Source organism: Toxotes jaculatrix, chromosome 18, assembly GCF_017976425.1.
Source record: "Toxotes jaculatrix isolate fToxJac2 chromosome 18, fToxJac2.pri, whole genome shotgun sequence".
NCBI classification, from domain to species: domain Eukaryota; kingdom Metazoa; phylum Chordata; class Actinopteri; family Toxotidae; genus Toxotes; species Toxotes jaculatrix.
The window spans coordinates 13,381,883-13,400,081 of NC_054411.1; the positions used below are offsets into that span (position 1 = coordinate 13,381,883).

At 41.2% G+C, this 18,199-nt stretch overlaps 4 protein-coding genes across 7 annotated transcripts; 2 read left to right on the forward strand and 2 right to left on the reverse strand.

Moving 5' to 3' along the window:
• Positions 1-43: 43 nt before the first annotated feature.
• Positions 44-8,956, forward strand: gys1 (glycogen synthase 1 (muscle)). Its single transcript, XM_041062086.1, has 16 exons — positions 44-225; positions 2,752-2,870; positions 3,070-3,251; positions 3,992-4,183; positions 4,302-4,487; positions 4,639-4,783; positions 5,040-5,157; positions 5,516-5,636; positions 5,753-5,859; positions 6,060-6,119; positions 6,232-6,424; positions 6,632-6,758; positions 6,854-6,949; positions 7,067-7,230; positions 7,321-7,401; positions 7,523-8,956. The coding sequence occupies exons 2-16, from the start codon at positions 2,753-2,755 to the stop codon at positions 7,766-7,768; spliced, it is 2,136 nt and encodes a 711-aa protein (XP_040918020.1). The 5' UTR covers positions 44-225; position 2,752; the 3' UTR covers positions 7,769-8,956.
• Positions 8,957-9,092: 136 nt separating this feature from the next.
• Positions 9,093-11,848, reverse strand: aspdh (aspartate dehydrogenase domain containing). 3 transcript variants are annotated; one of them, XM_041062091.1, is made up of 8 exons: positions 11,755-11,848; positions 11,548-11,605; positions 11,277-11,421; positions 11,062-11,146; positions 10,774-10,923; positions 10,338-10,561; positions 10,110-10,249; positions 9,093-9,227 (listed from the first exon to the last, which is right to left on the reverse strand). In XM_041062091.1, the coding sequence occupies exons 2-8, from the start codon at positions 11,600-11,602 to the stop codon at positions 9,190-9,192; spliced, it is 837 nt and encodes a 278-aa protein (XP_040918025.1). In that variant the 5' UTR covers positions 11,603-11,605; positions 11,755-11,848; the 3' UTR covers positions 9,093-9,189. The 3 variants fall into 3 exon arrangements, with proteins under 3 accessions (XP_040918025.1, XP_040918026.1, XP_040918024.1); XM_041062092.1 differs by having other exon boundaries at positions 11,776-11,815; XM_041062090.1 differs by having other exon boundaries at positions 11,706-11,793.
• Positions 11,849-12,291: 443 nt separating this feature from the next.
• On the forward strand, positions 12,292-14,240 carry tmem86b (transmembrane protein 86B). The gene is made up of 3 exons (XM_041062093.1): positions 12,292-12,981; positions 13,157-13,400; positions 13,535-14,240. The coding sequence occupies exons 1-3, from the start codon at positions 12,931-12,933 to the stop codon at positions 13,984-13,986; spliced, it is 747 nt and encodes a 248-aa protein (XP_040918027.1). The 5' UTR covers positions 12,292-12,930; the 3' UTR covers positions 13,987-14,240.
• Positions 14,241-14,349: 109 nt separating this feature from the next.
• Positions 14,350-17,583, reverse strand: hspbp1 (HSPA (heat shock 70kDa) binding protein, cytoplasmic cochaperone 1). 2 transcript variants are annotated; one of them, XM_041062088.1, is made up of 9 exons: positions 17,429-17,583; positions 16,990-17,120; positions 16,539-16,758; positions 16,169-16,393; positions 15,862-16,017; positions 15,331-15,427; positions 15,115-15,226; positions 14,765-14,890; positions 14,350-14,713 (listed from the first exon to the last, which is right to left on the reverse strand). In XM_041062088.1, the coding sequence occupies exons 2-8, from the start codon at positions 17,107-17,109 to the stop codon at positions 14,810-14,812; spliced, it is 1,011 nt and encodes a 336-aa protein (XP_040918022.1). In that variant the 5' UTR covers positions 17,110-17,120; positions 17,429-17,583; the 3' UTR covers positions 14,350-14,713; positions 14,765-14,809. The 2 variants fall into 2 exon arrangements, with proteins under 2 accessions (XP_040918022.1, XP_040918021.1); XM_041062087.1 differs by having other exon boundaries at positions 14,350-14,890.
• Between the last annotated feature and the right edge of the window lie 616 nt (positions 17,584-18,199).

An 18,199-nucleotide genomic window follows, 5' to 3' on the forward strand; every position in this document is an offset into this window, starting at 1 on the left:
CAGAGACCCCCTCATTCACCATACCAACCTTCTTCCTGCATCGCAGGCCACGGACGTCCCGTCTCTCAGTATGACAGCAAACGCACCAAACCAATGTGAATCGCTGGCATTTAACTAAAGCCGCCGCCCCCTTCCCTCTCACTCTCCGCTGCTCTCCTTTTTTGGATTGACTGCGACAGCTGTCTATGTGTTGTTCATCTTCGTGAAGTTGGGACAAACCGAAGGGTAAGTAGACATCTGTGTTTTATTTTCCACAATGACAATTGTTGAATACTTCCTCAATTGGCGCGGACGCGCACCAGGACGCTGTGTCCTTTGCGCGTTTCCGCAGTTGGGTTGCAGTAGGTGCCTGATGTCACGTTCGCCCCACAACTCACGAGAAAACACAGAAGATGCACATAGCAGCATGTATGTTCAGCCGGCGGTTCCGCTGTTGATTTAATGATACTGTTATCTCCTGCAGCGTTTGGACGAGCAACCGCTACCCGAGGTGTGCGTTATGCGTCCTCCATAGTTGGCATGTAAGGGGGAGCTCTGGTCCTCAGACCCGTAGGCCCTCTGGACTGCACAATCTAAATATACATAAAAGTGGACCAGGGCATGATGGTGATTATTGTAATTGCATATCCATGTGAGTGTTAATAGAACACTATAAAGCATCCATAAAGTGGTGTCCCATGCAGGGGAGGAAGCCTACGCTGAGCCCGAGGGAATCCCAGGGGGGTCCCCGGAGAAATGACCAGGAGCTCAGTGTCAGCGCTGTGGTGTTTAATAGTATGTGTAAAAATGCCTGTTGTTGCTTCAGTTGAATGATGTAGTTTGACACAAGTCAGACTGTTTTCACATGCATTTGCTGGAGGAAGGAGTTTCTCTACCTTAACTTTAAACTTGAGTTTGAGACATGAGCAGGATTTTGTGGCATCATGTGAAGCTGGCCGGCCGTGGTTCAAGTGTGATGTGGAAACTTGAAACCTCCAGAGTACATCCCCTGAGAATAGATGTTGCCTGAGAAATCTTGTGTAATCTTTGAAAATGGGAAAAAAATATATATATATTTTCATGTCATGTCAATATATTTGAGATTTTTCAATGAAGCAGAAGTAGATGTAGTGAAGTAATTAAATTTATTTTGTGGAAAAAACATAGTTCAGTCAAGGGGGAACTTGGATTTGAAACAGTCTCCTTTATCAAGCTGGGCTTTTATCAGGTTTGGGCAGTGATGGACTAATTGTCACAAAAGTCAGGCCATTACTTTGTGTGTCCTCTTGATCTAATGCTATCAGTAACAGCTTAGCATGTCACTTAGGAATTTGAGATTAGTTCATCAGTAGTGTACACAGAGCAAAAACCTCTTGTGGACCAGGATTGTTGTACAGGTTCCCATCGTTTTTTTGTGTGTGTGTGTCTTTGTTTTTTGGGGTTTTTCATGCCTTAAGTTTGAGAGATTGCGACATGTTTGCAAATGGCTGGATCAAATTTCTACCTGTTCCATATCCTCGTCTGTGCCTTCCTCCACCTCTCCATCCTTTCTCACGCCACTCCCTATTTCGTCAGGAGGTTGCACCATTTCTGCAAGCAGGAACTGAACACAGTTGTGTTTTCCCTCTTACACTCACTCAGGTGGAATGCACTCCTTTCTTAATTACTCTTTTTAAATGTCTCAACTACTGGTGGGAAGACGGATAGCTAAACTTCTTCTGTCACAGTAGGAGTCTTGGTCCTTTCAGCGGAGGCCTGGTGTAGTAATGTGGGCTGAAAATTTTGTTCTCATAGAGCAGATTTGTGGATTTTATAGACAAAAACTCATGTAGTATGTGATATGCATGACTGTACATGTGCGTGTTATGTAGCTGAAGCCAGAGGAAGCCCTTTGACCATCTCAAATTATACGGAGAGCAACTACATGACACATGCACACATGTATGCAGGTTCCCTATTACTCTGTCTACTGTTCAGTATTGATCATTTGACCAGGTTTTACCATGAAAACAGCCAAAGGTTAAGTTATTAAATTACCAGAAAAATGAAAAACATACACCAGTTACCTGCTTAACTGCTGTGGCTGATCAGTGCATGCTTCAAAAGTTCAGTTTTGAAATAATAATAATAATAATAATAATTATTATTATTATTATTATAATTAATGACCAAGTATTTTTTGTAGCTGGTTGACTACCATTTTGATTGTCAGAGAATGAAGATTGTTCAAACTGTAAAAGAACTGAGACTGAGAGAGGCTGTGTTTACATCACAGGAGTATAACGTAATAGGAGTTATGAAATAGGATGTGTGAATCATTGATAACATACTGTCTAACAGTCTGTTGCAGGTGTGTGAGGCAATGCTTGTTAGGAGAAAGTTGCATTGTTTAAAAAGAAAATGTGTCATTTACACATCTATACATCTATAAATTAGAAAAAAAGAAAAATTAAAATCCTTAAGTTACTGAGTCAATGGTTTAAAGTCAGTGTCCTAATAGCAATGAATTTTGTTTTGTTTCTTTTGTTTTTTTAATCTTGAAGTTGATGTTATATGATTGAATTTTTTATATAAAAATGAAAACAAAGAAGCGGCTTGTTTTAATGTAAAATCCTTGTATTCCAATGTGAATTACTCCTCACACCTTTTGTTGGGGGAGTAAATAAGTCTAAGAAGTGCCAATGGCAAAAGTCATCATCAGAGATTATGTACTATGAATACACAGTTGTAAGGTGCGCCCGCCTCAAGTGAGTGTGTTCTGTGTTTACCCAGCATGCCGCTGGCTCGCAGCCTGTCTGTCACGTCCCTCTCAGGACTGGAGGAGTGGGATGAGGAGTTTGATTTGGAGGACGCAGTTCTTTTTGAAATTGCTTGGGAGGTCGCTAACAAAGGCAAGTGTTTGGTGTGTGTTGGTTAGTGCACACTCTCATCAGACATTTACATCAAACAGTACAGTTTATTCTTCTCATGGAAAGTTTTATGAGAGACCTATAAATAATCTATAATGTCTCACATCAGGCAGAATCACATTATATCTTTGTCTCGACTTTGTGTGGGTACGTGTGGCTGGTGTTTGCTTCGTGTGTGAAGTTGGAGGCATCTACACCGTCATCCAGACCAAAGCCCGTCTGACCTCAGAGGAATGGGGGGAGAACTATTTCCTGGTGGGTCCCTATGTGGAAAGCAATGTGCGCACTCAGGTGGAGCTGATCGAGCCCACCAACCCCGTGCTGAAGAGAACCATTGACAAGATGAACTCCAGTGGGTGTAAGGTACTACCACACGTACACAGAAAACACACACACACACCTTCTGAGTTAAATATGTATGTTCCACTCAAGGACGGTCATTTTCACTAGCTGGAGCGATTATAGAGAGAGATTTGTGAATACATGTGGTGAACGTTCACTACACTTAAAACCCATTTAGTGATCACCCCTAGCCCCTCTTTAATATCTGACCCACGCTCACTGCTCAGCCTTCTGTCTCTGACCACTTCTCCCAACACCATGACATTTCCTCGCAAAGGTTAGAGGTTGTATCAATGTCTCTCTGTCTCTCACTCCTTCACACAGACACACTCCAGAAATAGACAACTGCCAGTGTGTGTGATACTTTTAATGTTTTGTGCTGTGTCATTCTGAGAGTACTGTGGAATCATGGGTCAAGGCTATAGGAGTGGTAGTGTTACTGTTTTAAAGGTACAGTGTGCCCTTTTCAACAAAGCCTGTCTGGATTACCTTGAATCACACAACCTTTGGGCTGAACTGTTTTTCTTAAAAGATATTTATATCCTGTATTAGCATGTTAAATCAATCGATACTTCTTTAGTCATATTTTAAGTTTGAAGAGACATACTTTGAATGTAATAGTGTGTAGTATGTATAGTGTGAATGTAATAGAATTAAAGTGATCATTTTGAAAAAAGTAAAAAATATGCCCTCATCCATAGGTGAGGTGTGGTATGAACTAACTATTACACCTCTTGTACTTTTCTCCATTTCTACTACAGATCTACTTTGGGCGCTGGCTTATTGAGGGCAGTCCGTATGTTGTTCTGATTGATGTTGGGTTCACTGCCTGGTCTCTGGACCGCTGGAAGAGCGAGCTTTGGGATCTTTTTAGCATCGGCGTGCCTTGGTTCGACCGTGAGGCCAATGACGCTGTGCTGTTTGGCTTCCTGACGGCCTGGCTTCTGGGAGAGGTCAGCAGCTCAGGCCAAGTGTCTCACAACTGAAAAGAACTTACATGAAATTAAATTGTGTGTGTGTGTGTGTGTGTGTGTGTAGTTCACACTGACCCTGTGTTCTCCCATATCGCAGTACGCAGCTCAGAGTGAGGAGCCTCCCCACATTGTGGCTCATTTCCATGAGTGGTTGGCAGGTCTGGGCCTGGTGTTGTGTAGACAGAGACAGCTGCCTGTTGCAACCATCTTCACCACTCACGCTACGCTGCTGGGACGATACCTGTGTGCTGGAAATGTGGACTTTTATAACAACCTTTCAGAGGTGTGTGTTTGTGCGTGTGTGTGTGTGTCTATATATACATTTAAAATAAATCAAATAAACAAGAAGGAATAAAATGATTATTTTTATTCTTTGAAATGCAATGGATTATGTATTCAACAAGCAATCAAACTCATTACACTCTGTCATTCAGTTCAACGTGGATAAGGAAGCAGGCGACAGACAGATCTACCATCGCTACTGTTTGGAGCGGGCGGCTGCTCACTGTGCTCATGTCTTCACCACTGTGTCACAAATTACAGCCATTGAGGCAGAGCACCTGCTCAAGAGGAAACCAGGTGTGTGGAGGTGAATTGATGTATGACACTGCATTCAGAAACTCCCTTGATATTTCACTCTATTCTTATTTATCACTGACTGAGAGAGAAGGTCTTGCAGAATTTAATATATTTCTCACTACTTTTTTGCTGAATGTCTCAACGTGTCATTGTTTTAATTAAGCAAATTAGATATTTAACTAGAGTTTAACAGATTTTTTTTTGTGCCTTTCTCTGTTTTCCATCACATGCCCTTAATCTCTCCCGTCACCCGCAGACATCGTCACTCCAAACGGGCTCAACGTGAAGAAGTTCTCAGCCATGCACGAGTTTCAAAACCTCCATGCTCAGAGCAAGAGCCGGATTCAGGAGTTCGTCAGGGGACACTTCTATGGGTCAGGGAGCCAGCAACATGCTTCACAATATCACAACACAGTCCAAACTTTAGCAGCAATAATAAAAATCACCATGTGTGTTATTTGTACATTGTGTAATGATAAGTATATTCTGTTGAATTTACTCGAAAATATCTGTTTGCTAATTTCTTGTCAGAATCTTAAAGAAACAAAATAGAAATAAGTAGTTTCACTGAGTTGGTTTGTTGGTTACAAGCTTTTCATCAAATTGTCATATAAGATGAGACAAAACAAATGATGAACAATATTGAGCTGTTATAATAGAAAATAGTGTTAACTGAATGTCTGCATTGTAAATGCCACCCTCATCCATATTTTGGTTTGTCTTGACCATCAGGCACCTTGACTTCAACCTGGACAAGTGTTTGTTCCTCTTCATAGCAGGACGGTATGAGTTCTCTAACAAAGGAGCCGACATCTTCTTGGAGTCTTTAGCCAGACTCAACTATCTACTGAGAGTAAGTGTGTGTGTTGGTGTAGTTGTGTCCACAGATGTTGTATAAATACATAAAGTATTTATGTGTTTGTATGTGGGTGTTTAAGTCTGTATTTCTATATGGTCTACATGTCGCAGGTCAACCACAGTGATGTGACCGTCATTACATTCTTCATCATGCCAGCTCGGACAAACAACTTCAATGTGGAGACCTTAAAGGGCCAGGCAGTCAGGAAACAGCTCTGGTGAGGTTAAACACGATTAAACAAGGTGAAGCATTGACATGTAAAAGTGTACACCATGAGCCAGAGAGCCAAAGTTCTACGCTGATCCATACTGAGACATATTTTGGTCTCTCTTCACCATCAGACACCTTGACTTCAACCTGAAAAGTTCTTGTAGTTATCTTATTGTATATGCATTCTCTTTACTTTGGCTCTGACAGGGATACTGCTCAGACTGTGAAGGAACGCTTTGGAAAGAAACTTTATGAGTCACTTCTAGTGTAAGTTAACTACTTCCAGTCCAGTATTCAATTGTAAGGTCCCAAATTTTCAAGCTTATCATTTTACACATTCGCTTCCATCAGTAGGTCTAAAACTGTTTGTGTTATTTAGTGGGCAGCTGCCAGATGTATCAAAGATGCTGGACAAAGAGGATTTCACCATAATGAAGCGCGCCATCTTTGCGACTCAGAGACAGTGCCAGCCTCCAGTCTGCACCCATAACATGCTGGAGGACAGCAGCGACCCCATACTTAACTGTGTCCGCCGCATTGGGCTTTTCAACAGCTCTGCTGACCGTGTCAAGGTATGTCAGTCTGTAAAGGGCCTAAGCCACAAGAAATGATCACTATGATACCCCTGAAAATCGCTTCTGGTATTTGTGCTTCTGTTTTTTTAAACACTATTTGGGTGGCATCCTAAACACAAGTAATAATGCATTCATTTGCATACTATTTGTTAGAGTAAATATGTATAACATGCTCTGATAATGAATGGCTTCTCTATCCTTTAGATAATCTTCCATCCAGAGTTCCTTTCGTCCACCTCTCCTTTACTTCCCATGGATTATGAGGAGTTTGTAAGAGGCTGCCACCTCGGGGTCTTCCCCTCTTACTATGAGCCTTGGGGCTACACACCTGGTACGACTCGTATGCCAACAAGGTGTATGCCTGTCTGCACATGCATGTATGCTATTAAAATGTTAATCGAGCCTCACCACTTCTGTCATTGTCAGCTGAGTGCACAGTCATGGGAATTCCATCGATCTCAACTAACCTGTCAGGCTTTGGCTGCTTCATGGAGGAACACATAGCAGACCCCTCAGCATATGGTGTGTTTCTTTAGACATTATGTTTTAAATTCTCAATTATTCTCACAGTTTTTCCTTCATAAAGATAAACATCGATAACTGGATCTTTTGTTCACATCATCTTGTTTCCTTTCGCAGGTATTTACATCCTGGACAGGCGGTATCGGGGGGTCGATGAGTCGTGTAACCAGCTCACTTCCTTCCTGTTCCAGTTCTGCAAACAGAGCCGGCGCCAGCGGATCATCCAGAGGAACCGGACTGAGCGCCTGAGTGACCTCTTGGACTGGAGATACCTTGGCAGGGTGAGATTACAAATCCCAAAGATCGATTTTATTCATGAAAAAACTTTGAGATGAATTAATGTTGTGTCTTTTTCTCCTGTTCTGCGTTAGTATTACATAGCTGCTCGTCATATGGCTCTGGCTAAAGCCTTCCCTGACACTTACCTGTATGAACCTCATGAGCCCACCTCAGTAAGTTAAGTTGTGTGTCTTTGGATGGGGCGTGGACTTGATATTATTATTTATTGCATTCATGGAAGTACAGTCATTTCAGCTCCATCCTCTGAAAGCCATTCTTCGTTCTCACCCTCAGACCTCAGGCTTCCGTTACCCCCGACCTGCCTCTGTGCCGCCATCTCCATCTCTCTCCCGCCACTCCTCCCCCCACCACAGTGAGGCTGAGGACAACGATGAAGAGGAACGCTATGACGAAGATCTGGAGGCAGAGAAGGACCGGGTAAACATCCGCCAGCCCTACACCACGCCATTCAAAAACAAGTCTCCTGCCGTCCATGGGGCCAACGGGAACAGCAATGGTGTCACAAGTGAGAAAAACTGAGACACACACACACAGACGCACACATCCGGTACATGCTAAACCTCACTAGTGAAACTTTATGTGTGGAAATCGTTGCAGTCATCCATGTACTCGCAAACTTTATAAATGAGTGCGGTTGTGAATGCGAGTGATAAATTTAATATTGGCTTGTTGTGAAAAATTGCATCACTGTCAGCGTCTTCCCAACCTGTGCGTACCTCAGAATTTTTAAAGATATCTGTCAGTTTGATATGTTTTGGTATTCTTTCAGTTACACCAGCAGTGCAACCAGTGGTTTGCTTTGTGGAGTAAACGCAGCTGCTAGAAAGGGCTAAACAACAGCTCAATGTGGGGAAAAAAAATCAGGACTGCTGGATTTTGTAGAGTACTAACACTGGATAACATAAATCTAAAGCATTGAAAAAATAACATAGGATTATCACGAGTCTCCGGAGGGATTTTTAATACTTGATTCAAAGGTGGGTCAGAGCAGGGAAAACAACATAATCCTCCTTTTTACCAGCTTGTCACCTTTACACATTCAGCTACTCTCCAGCTAAAAAGGCCCATGTAAAGACAGTGTCCGTTGCTGTGAGTAGCCACAAATAGCACCCTTTCTTTTCACTTCTGTTTGGCTTAAAAGTGTGACGATAATTCAGTGCTTCAAATTCAACTGTCCACCTTACTGTAGCATTTTTTTTCTTCTTGTCTTTTAAATGCCTTGTTTACTATAAAACCTCCCAGAATGGAAATAAAATGTAAAACACACACACACAGCACCTGCAACACATAGCACGAGTAGTGCCAGATGTGTGTTTTTTTTCATTTTGTTTCTCTGCCTTATTGTATCACAGCCTTTCAGTGAACGATCATCGACAAACAACCTCACACTCCTGTTTTTCCTGTACAGTGTGTGTGCTTTTGTTGGAGATGGATATTCCTGGGTTTGCTTGTTTCAGCAAGTATTTATTTGTGCAATGAAAAGAGATGAGACAGAGTAAAAAAGGGACTGTGTCATGTCATGGCAACCATGTTTTTGGGTAAAAGACATAAGATAAATGTCTGTAAAAGGATCTAGAGTATGTCTTGACTGTTATGGAAGAAGAAAAATAGTTTTTACCAGGCATATAGTCACACTCCCTGTAAAGGTTTTATCATTTGTTAAAATCTTGCACTAGATGAACTTATAATAAAGTTTAAATATATCTATACATATGTATACCTGTTAGTGTTTTACAAATCATAACAGGCTCCTCTTTCTTTGTGTGCATGCAGTTTATTAGAACACAAATATCCAAGGGTTTTCATATTCTCAGTAACATACTGATCCAGTGATCCACCATCCACACAACTTATCCCCCATAAACCATCTAATCTATGTGGAATTTTGCTGTGGATCATCTTCCTGTGTTGTGGGTAATCCTCTGGAGTCCTCACCTGCTTCAGCATAAATAAACCCTGCCCCCGTGACCTTTGCAAACTGAAAAAAAAAACAAGACAATAAAGGTTGAAATCAGAATCTCGATGACATGTCGCTTATTTGCACACATACAAACTCCAGATCTTACTTTGAATCTGTTAATTATATCACAGATTTATTGCATTAGAATTTGGTGTCTCTGGTTACTAGTTACTTTTCAGATGAAGATTTTTTAATGCTATGCATTATTAAAGATTAAAACATTGTTTGTTTTTGACCCTTTTCAACAAAACAGTGTCTGGTCAGGGCCCTTTTTTGCCTTTCAGAGAGCTATGTGTTGTTAGCACTTTTCACCAAAGAAACATTTCCCTCCAAAACTTCTCAGCTGGTTTCATTATCAACAATTATCAACCTCTGTTTGAGGTAGAAAGAGGTAAAGTCATCTAGTTTTTCACTAAAAAAGCTCAAAGAAAAGTACTACTTATGTTTTGATGCATGATCATTAAGAGTCTAAAAATGTACCCGTAATATACAATAACATATCAGTCACGGGGGCCATTTTCTGGAGAGTGAGTTGATTTACTTTTGATACTTGCTAGTAATACGAAGCATTTTGAATGAACTGATTTTGAACTTTTCCGTGTAATTATTTTTTTTCACTGGTACATTTACTTAAGTAAAGGATCTGAGGACTTCTTCCACCAGTGCTTTGTAGATAGCTGGCAGCAAAAAATGTATTAGATGTTCTCATAAATACGCTTCACTGATTCTATCCACAATAAAGCTGCAGCTGGAAAGTTTTCTCTAAAGTTTGCATTAAGACACTTGAACCCTGCCCACCCTACTTCAAAACCTTTGCCCGTGTGAAACAGTGACTGGTTTGCCTTATTGCGCTTTACATCAGGATCTTAGAGGAAGAGTTTGAAACAATGCAGGACTCACTGAGTAAACTATTCCAGAAGGAGTTGTATGTTGCACTGCCAGTTACAGCCCCGAGTCTGGCTGGATTCCTCCTCACTGTGTGCACTGAGAAGCCATCAGGCCCAGTCACCTCCACCTCCACCACATGATAGTCACTTAACCTGGGGACGTACAGAGGCATGAAACTGGACAATTCAAGCACATATGAAAGGTCTGCTTTAAGTCAGTCAGATTTTTAATGAGACTCACGCTGTGTCAGACACAATCTCTCCCTGAACACCACTAAAGCCGAGTGTTCCTGCTGCCACAGCTGCTGCTGCCATGGTGTTAACATTGTTAGGAGCAAGTGGGCACAACTCTGCCACTGAGCCCCTGAATAAAACTCTCCTGCCCTCTCCCTCTGTCCAGTCAGAGAGGACGTCTCCAGTCAGCCTGAAGCAGGATGGATGTTTGGACATTCTTATAAACAAGGCCTGAAAAGAATGAGACAGAAGAAATAGTTTAATCAGAACACAGAAACTTTTACCGGAGACATTCATGATTGCTGTATGTGCAAGTCAATACTGATGCTCCAAAAACTGTTCAAGCTGAACACAAAGCAGTTCACAGTCTAAACTTTAACAGTGGCCACTGCATACTTTCCTCCCTTTCTGTGTAGCTGCACACTGCACCAGCCCAGTGTTACCTTTAAGGCTCCACTATCATTCAGCCTCTGAATGTCCTGGCCTCCCCATAATGCTCCACTGGGGACATAGAGTGTCCGACCATGCTGCTGAGCTGCCTGACGCAGCCTCTCATTCAGGTCAGGGTCAGAAAGGGCAGAGGGGGATCCCACCTGAGAGGAGCAGAAAGAAAAAGGCAGAAAACATAATGGCATGATTCTGCGACTATGTGTTTTTACTTTCTGTAATAGATGCCTTCAGCACTTATTTTATTTTAGCAAAATTCCCATGAGAACAGATGAGATTCTCACCATGAAATGGGACTGAGACAGGAAGTGGAGCCCAAATTCTTTCACTATCTGAGGATGGCACACTTCTACAATCACATCACATTGCCTGTAAAACACACAGTGATTCAGTATTCATCAAAGTTTCAGAAAGATGGAGTTCAAAATGAGATGCCATTATGTAAAATGTTAATTCTGTTTTGCATATGAGTTTTATATTGCAGTATGTGGGTTTGAACCTGTTTGCAAAAGTTGACAGATCACTGAGTATGAGTTCATCAGGAACTAAACCTTTGAGCTTGTCACAATTTCTGTTCCAAACAAAAGCCAGAGTCAAACCAAGAGCAGCTCCATCTTTAAGAATTCTCTCCACCAGGTACTGCCCTAAAACAGATACACACAAGTGCTGTCTTTAAAAAATGACATTAGACACTTTCAAGTCTGATAATATGAGAAGCATTGATTAATTTTCGAAAGTGTGTGTCTTGGATTTGGAGGGGGGGATCCGACCTAGATGTCCAAATCCTACGATACCAATCTTCATAGAAGAAGAGCTGGTTGCCATGTCCTGTGCAGAGAGAGAGATAGCATGCTAATAAAAGCCCACAACATTCATCTAACAACTTGAAAACACAAACCACCACACATACGTCTGCCTTTGACCTTACTTCACATCTCATCTCCCTCAATCATCCACTTGACCAGTGTAACACTCACTATATTTATTGCTCCTCTCACCCCGATAATCCCACACGCCTCCAGAGCTGTCTCCCTACTTGAGGCACAACTATCAGCCCACAACTCCAGGAATTGTGGGAAAACACAGTACAAAGTCCGACTCAGAGAGGTTGTAGTTAATTATTGTCCGTTCTTCAGACTGTGGAATTATCTCATACAGGGCTCCCCCTTCATCTGTTTAAACAATTTCAGTTTCAGATATATTAAGAATCTGCTGTAAAGTGCAACAACACTAAACTTTGCCTGAGTGTTGAGAAGTCAGTTGATTCTCAAATTACATGCACTGTACGTCACTAAACATGTTCACATCTATTTGTCTCACATGGTGAGTTTAACTATGCTTAAAAAAAATTAAAATTGAATAAATTAAATATATTGCTCTTATGTAGATTAACAGATTTTTTTCTGTTCCAGTATCACACAGTGTGGCTCTTGCCTTTTTGGAGAAATCTAGTGAACACAAGAAATGCAACATTTTTTTTTTTTTTTAATAAAATCATCTGTCAATCAAAATTTGTACAAATGAGGCGCATAATTCATTATACACACTTGCTGACAAATAATCTGGCACCGCCCTGGAAATTTTGCTTTCACATTAAATGCTTTAGGTTTTGAAAACTGGATGTTACCTGGTAGGCGTCCCCCACCTTGACATTAACCCAACCCCAAGCTTTATCATTACTATACTTAGTCATTGCATGCAGAAATACTGCATTCTGCTTGGCCTCCAAGGTTTAGAGATATGGAAGAAAAATAGAATTAGTAACCAACAATCATCAGAAGTTCAAATGTAAAGTGAGAAAGTTTCCTATTCACAGTCAGTCAACTAGTTCAACTTTGCCCTTAAAGTGCTGATGTCACCAATGCATTTCATCTAGAGAGGTCAAAAGTCACCTATTTGTCCATGAGAATTCAACCAGGGAGAACATTGATTATCAGAGAGCAATCAGACAGAAAGGATCGGTCCAAGGTTCATTGCTGTGAAATAGCAACAGACTGAGAGACACGTTAGAGATTTGGGACGAGGGGAACAGACGAGAACATTGAGGAAATATATGTGTTGGTGGCCAGAAAGAAAATAGAAGGTGCCCAGTGAGACAGGTTCACCCAACTGAGACATCTGTGAGAGGCCACATCACTGCTGACTCTGAGAAGATGGACATTCTTGAGACAGACGCCTATGACAGGCGGCAGAGGAGAAATATGGTAGCTAAAGAACATTTACTGTTACTTACAGTCATTGGTCAATAATTGTTTTTTACTTTCTTCAACCTTTTCCACTTGGAAAGGATGAAATTGCCAAAAACCATTATTACTCTTGAAAATTCAAGCTGTGAAATGTCTCCCCCTTTCTGTCTTCTCCTCACTCACTCTCTATCAGTCCTGTGCCCTGTTCTTCTCTCTCTTGCCTTTCTTTTTGTCCTCAGCTGTCTACTTCTACCTGTGGACTCCTGAATCGTCCCCGTCCATCATGTCTGCAGCTGTCAAATCAGCACCAACCCTCCTACTGGCTGCAACAGTGCTGAGCTGGAATGGAGGTCAGAGTGTCCTGGGTGTTGTAGGAGGACTGCTCTTCTCTGCTGTTGGTGACTGTTGCTTGATATGGCCTGAGCTTTTTCTGCATGGTAAGAAGCATGAACTGTAATTTTCTGTATGTGAATTACGATGCAGTGGACACCATTTAGAAATAAGAGCTGCACTTGATTTATTTTAGTCCTTTGTCTTAGTATATCCTCAACATCTCACACATCTGTTTCAGGAATGGGTGCCTTTGCTGTGGCTCATCTGATGTACTCACTCACCTTCCTCTCCAGTCGTTATGCAGCATATTCCTCTTCCTCCTGGACCCGTCTTCTATACCTAATCCTGTTCATGACAGGAGGAGGTTTCTATATCTATCTATATCCATTCCTGCAGAAGGCACCAAACTCAGATCTACTAATTCCAGCTGTGGGGGTATACACTGTCTTAATTACTCTAATGGGGACATTAGCTATTAGAACCCACCACACAGCAACACTGTTAGGAAGCTTGTTCTTCATAGTGTCTGACCTGTCACTGGCTCTGCAAGTTTTCAAGGTGACGGCACCAATATATCATGGTCAGACTATTGTGATGGTGACATATTATTTGGCACAGCTACTTATCGCTGTGGGCGATGTAAAAGCTGTGGAGAGTAAGGACGACTTTTCAAAATGGAAGAGGTCCTAAACGGAGGTCCCCTGTGGCACCCCTAAAGTCTGAACGACCCTCCTCACATTTACTTATTGGATAAAATCCTGAATACTTTCTGTGGGATTTTCTAAAGAACCCATCAAATAAAGGAAAGGAGGTAGATAAACATAACATGGACAGTTGTCCTACTGGTCAACACTTGACAGCTACTTCAGTCAAAGCTTTACAGCTGGAAAAAATAGAGCAAAAGACTATCTTGCAAGCTACCTTGTTATGGGTTTCCAATTTTTTGTAATTCATATTTCAGTGATCATGCTGACAGTCAATTTTAAAACAGATACGTCTACAAACAAGACTAAAAGAAACTCAGTGAATAACAGTTTAGAAGAACATCTGTAATCTGTGATTTGTACCGAAATATTTTAATCTGTGATTTTGTGCGACATCCATGTTTTAGTTTAGGTTGTGCCGTGGCAGCCATTGTTTTGTTGCTTTTGTTTTGTTAATAATAAATAAATATGGTGAACATGTAACTGAAGTAATGTAAATTTCAACAATTAATATAGACAATACTAAACATATAACCTTTGATGGAGATGCTTGATATTACATTGAGGATATAAAGAACTGAAAACACTGGACTGAAGTAACAGTTGACTGAACAAAAAAAAGTATTTTATACAGCTCAGTTATTTACAGTTATTCATGGTAAAATCCAGTTACTGGAGTACACGCAAAATATGGACAGCAACTGTCATAGCAGACAAGGATGTTACTAAACATCCATGATACAGATCATTAAAAATGATCTATTACATTTTTGCGCACTAATATCAAAACAGTTGAGGTAAATAAGACTTCAGCGATCCATCCCATTGTCATCCGACTGCTTCCCGCGGAAACACATGACCCTCAAACGCTCGCAGAAGTCCAGTTCTTCCTGTTGGAAACAAAAATGTGACTTTAAAAGAGGTTTCCTTGACAAGATTTAAGCCTACGCCTAAACTATGAATAGTTTTTTATCGATATCTCTAATTTATTTCAATTCTGGCCTAGAATTCTAAATGATTTGCATTAACCGTATCCTGATCAATTATTGTGATCAATTGATTGTGCACACCGTTTTCAGCCTCTGTATTTTGCTGAAGGCTCAGTATAAACTACCTGACTTTCTTCCTTTCCTTGGAGCTCTCTGGCTCGCTGTCTAAGTAGCTCCTCCAGACCCAGAGCAGGATTCATACAGTCTTTGAGCCCCTGTGGACAGTCCTCCACCAGACTAGACAGACATGGAAACAAGGAACGACATAATCACTAATAAGAGCCATGAATTCATGTAAACTTGTCAGTGATGAAGTCTGCAGGGTTGACAGTGTTCCTTACCAACAAAGGGCACCAAGCACATGCTCGTGGAAAGGTGAGTGAGGTGTGCGGAGAACAGATACCAGCTGCTGTACCATACCCATGGAGACAACTGTGTCTGCAGGAAGGTGGAAATAGGAATGTGATTAAGTTTTAGATATATCAGACCCAAAATGAATGAAAGTCCCAGTTTTGGTTCAGGGAAGAAGCAACGTAACACTGTCAGTGCTACCATTCTTAACAAGTTTCACTGAGTGGAAGGACATCACTTACTCCAGGACGATTGGGTTCATCAAGTCTCTTCTATCACAATAAAACAGTAATCAGATTTTTTTTTTATATATATATGGAAGAGACTTTGCTGAGTAATCTTAGGTCTGAAGAACAACAGTTGAAAACATAAGTGGCACTCCATAGAGGAAATACCTCCGCCAAGAGCTAATATTCTGTCTGAAATTCATCTTTGAGGTTTTCTGATAGCATTATTACTAAATTAATAATACCAATATTAGTTTAAAACCACGCTGTTTACAATGCTTCTCTCATTTGTACCTTTCTGTTCAGGATGTGACGTCAGCAGGTTGAGCAGAAGGAAAGCTGACTTGGTCCTGACCTTCTCGTTCTCCGACTGCATGCCTCGCATAAGCACTGAGAAACCATCGTGGGACAGGAACATCTGGAGTCCCACCTCCTGCTCTCGGACCAGACCTAAAGTCACAACAGGAAACAGTTATTCTGAGGTACGCTGTGTACCGAATGTCAGCCCATGGACACAGAATGTCAGTCTACTTTAAATGTTAAATGTTATATTATTTAGGAGATGTCTACCTCTGTGTGCCAGAGCTCAAGAAATACTCACAAGAGACAGCGTAAAGGGCTTTTACTCTGACAGTGGGGTGGGGGTCTGAGTCTGTCAGATGCAGCAGCTTTGGCAGTGCCCCAATGTTAAGCAAGTGGACCTGCACCTGTGGCATATTCTGAGCGCAGGAAGCAATCAGCTGGGCAGCACGCCACCTTAGACCACTTTGGACATGACACAGATACTGGGAGAGGCACAACTCTAGTCCACCAAGGATCATCAGGTCTGTGAAGCAGAGACAGAGGGGGCACGGTCAGGGTAGAGAAACAAACTGTAAATATACTCACACCCTCCTTATAGCTGCTGCAAGTTCAGCTTGCGTCTTTAAACTGCTTGGAGGATATAAAATCCAATACAGTTTATCACAAACCTCTAGCGTTGTCCAAATTCTCACACAACTCCGACAGCATCTCAAAGGCTGATTCACGCTCATCTTCATCCTCCTCTTCATCCCTTTGCTCCTCTCCCTCCCTCTCACTTTCACTCGTTCCCTCTTTGCATAGGACGGCCAGACACTGCTTCATCTGCTGCACTTCATCCATCTGCCCTTTGCAGACTTCTGCAAGAGCTTCTCTCAGCCACGTTTTCCTCTGGAACAAAGATGCAGCACTATCATGTTTCTCAGCTCTGATAGAAGGTGGAGGTTGTTATGGATCTAAGTAAAAACTAGTACTCAACCTAAAATTGAACTGTCCTTTTTGAAACTGAATTTAGTTTGGATCAAGTGGTTCTGGTAAGTGCTTTGAGAAACAATGGTAATACACATCTTACATTGTGCAGCATCTTCTGATGTTTGAAATCTATAACTACCAGGTACTTACCTGCTCTGACATGGGTTCAAGAGGGGCAGGTCCCTCTGCAGCTGACCCAGCCTCCACTGCCAACTGCAGGACCCCCTGAAGATTTTGGGGATATCTCCTGTTCTGGCTATTTTCTGCCATGATGTGTACAGCTGGGGGTCAAACAAAACAAAACAATAAACAAACAAAATCAGCAAGGCAAGGAGAAGTGGATTTCAAAAACCCAGCAGTCAGTTTCTTGATTTAATCCAGAGAAGTTCACATGACTTTACTCTAGTGATGCTTAGCACAGGACACATTTAGGGAGTGCTAATTAATTTCCATCATCAGAATCATAATAAATAAATAAAATAATAATAATGTAAACACAGCAGCCTGAAACATCTAACAGGTTAAGATTAAAGATTTTTACTTTGTTACGGACACCATCATTAGCAAAATCAGCTTATTTTCACCTTACCTTTTCAAGAGTCCTAAACAACTGTGTTGAACAAATGGACACAAGGTTTCTCTCTGATTCACAGACAACTTCACTCCTCCTATAAACACAGAAATACGAATGCGCTAGAACATTCTAGCTAGCTGATCTCACGAGTGGCATGGGGGCTGCCATGCTTTACCGTAAACCTCAAACCAAACCGGCAAGCAAAACGCTTTTGCAGTGGTCTTTTCTCACCTCAGGGTCATTTCAGTCTTCACATTTTCTACGTCAATTCAGTCCTTCAAAGTTACAGTGTAGTAAAACTCACAGAAGTACAACATGGTTATTTAAAAGTCATAACAGCAGATTTAAGTATATCAGCGTATTTAAGGTAAATCAGTGACGTTTCTACGAGCGACGTTCAGAGAGTATGAGTAAAAGTGAGAGGAGTACCTCACGAGATTCCCAGAGCGACAGTGTCAAGTGTGAACTGTTATAAAATACTGTGCAGAATATCTTATGTCACGATGTTTGTGATATTTTATATGTTATAATGTATGATATATGATTGTTTTATAAAATACAAAGTATCAGATTCTTACCACTTCCCTCTTGGTTATCAACAACTTTGTGAAAACCGTGAGAAGTAAAAAAAAAAAAAAAAAAAAGTAAAATGTAAAATCTCTCTTCTTAGTTAATGATGTCAGTGAATCGTGTCTAGATTTTCGTTGTTATTTGTATTATTATTAGTACTAGTGGTAGAAGTAGAACAAAATGAAGAAGAAGTAGTAGTCGTAGTAGTACTGCTAA

Bases quoted from the DNA above. Each gene is read 5' to 3' on its own strand.
- gys1 (XM_041062086.1), top strand. From the start codon at position 2,753: ATGCCGCTGGCTCGCAGCCTGTCTGTCACGTCCCTCTCAGGACTGGAG. The intron at 6,425-6,631 runs GTATGTCAGTCT...TCTATCCTTTAG, and splicing joins GCTCTGCTGACCGTGTCAAG to ATAATCTTCCATCCAGAGTT. The intron at 7,231-7,320 runs GTGAGATTACAA...GTTCTGCGTTAG, and splicing joins ACTGGAGATACCTTGGCAGG to TATTACATAGCTGCTCGTCA.
- aspdh (XM_041062090.1), bottom strand. The intron at 11,147-11,276 runs GTTCAAACCCAC...TGTGTTTTACAG, and splicing joins CTGTCAACTTTTGCAAACAG to GCAATGTGATGTGATTGTAG. The intron at 9,228-10,109 runs GTGAGTCCTGCA...TTTTTTTTTCAG, and splicing joins CTTCTGGAATAGTTTACTCA to TTTGCAAAGGTCACGGGGGC.
- tmem86b (XM_041062093.1), top strand. From the start codon at position 12,931: ATGGACATTCTTGAGACAGACGCCTATGACAGGCGGCAGAGGAGAAAT. The intron at 12,982-13,156 runs GTAGCTAAAGAA...ACTCTCTATCAG, and splicing joins GGCGGCAGAGGAGAAATATG to TCCTGTGCCCTGTTCTTCTC. The intron at 13,401-13,534 runs GTAAGAAGCATG...CATCTGTTTCAG, and splicing joins GCCTGAGCTTTTTCTGCATG to GAATGGGTGCCTTTGCTGTG.
- hspbp1 (XM_041062088.1), bottom strand. From the start codon at position 17,109: ATGGCAGAAAATAGCCAGAACAGGAGATATCCCCAAAATCTTCAGGGG. The intron at 15,428-15,861 runs GTACAAATGAGA...ACCTTCCTGCAG, and splicing joins GTCACATCCTGAACAGAAAG to ACACAGTTGTCTCCATGGGT. The intron at 15,227-15,330 runs GTAAGGAACACT...ATGTCTGTCTAG, and splicing joins GTGCTTGGTGCCCTTTGTTG to TCTGGTGGAGGACTGTCCAC.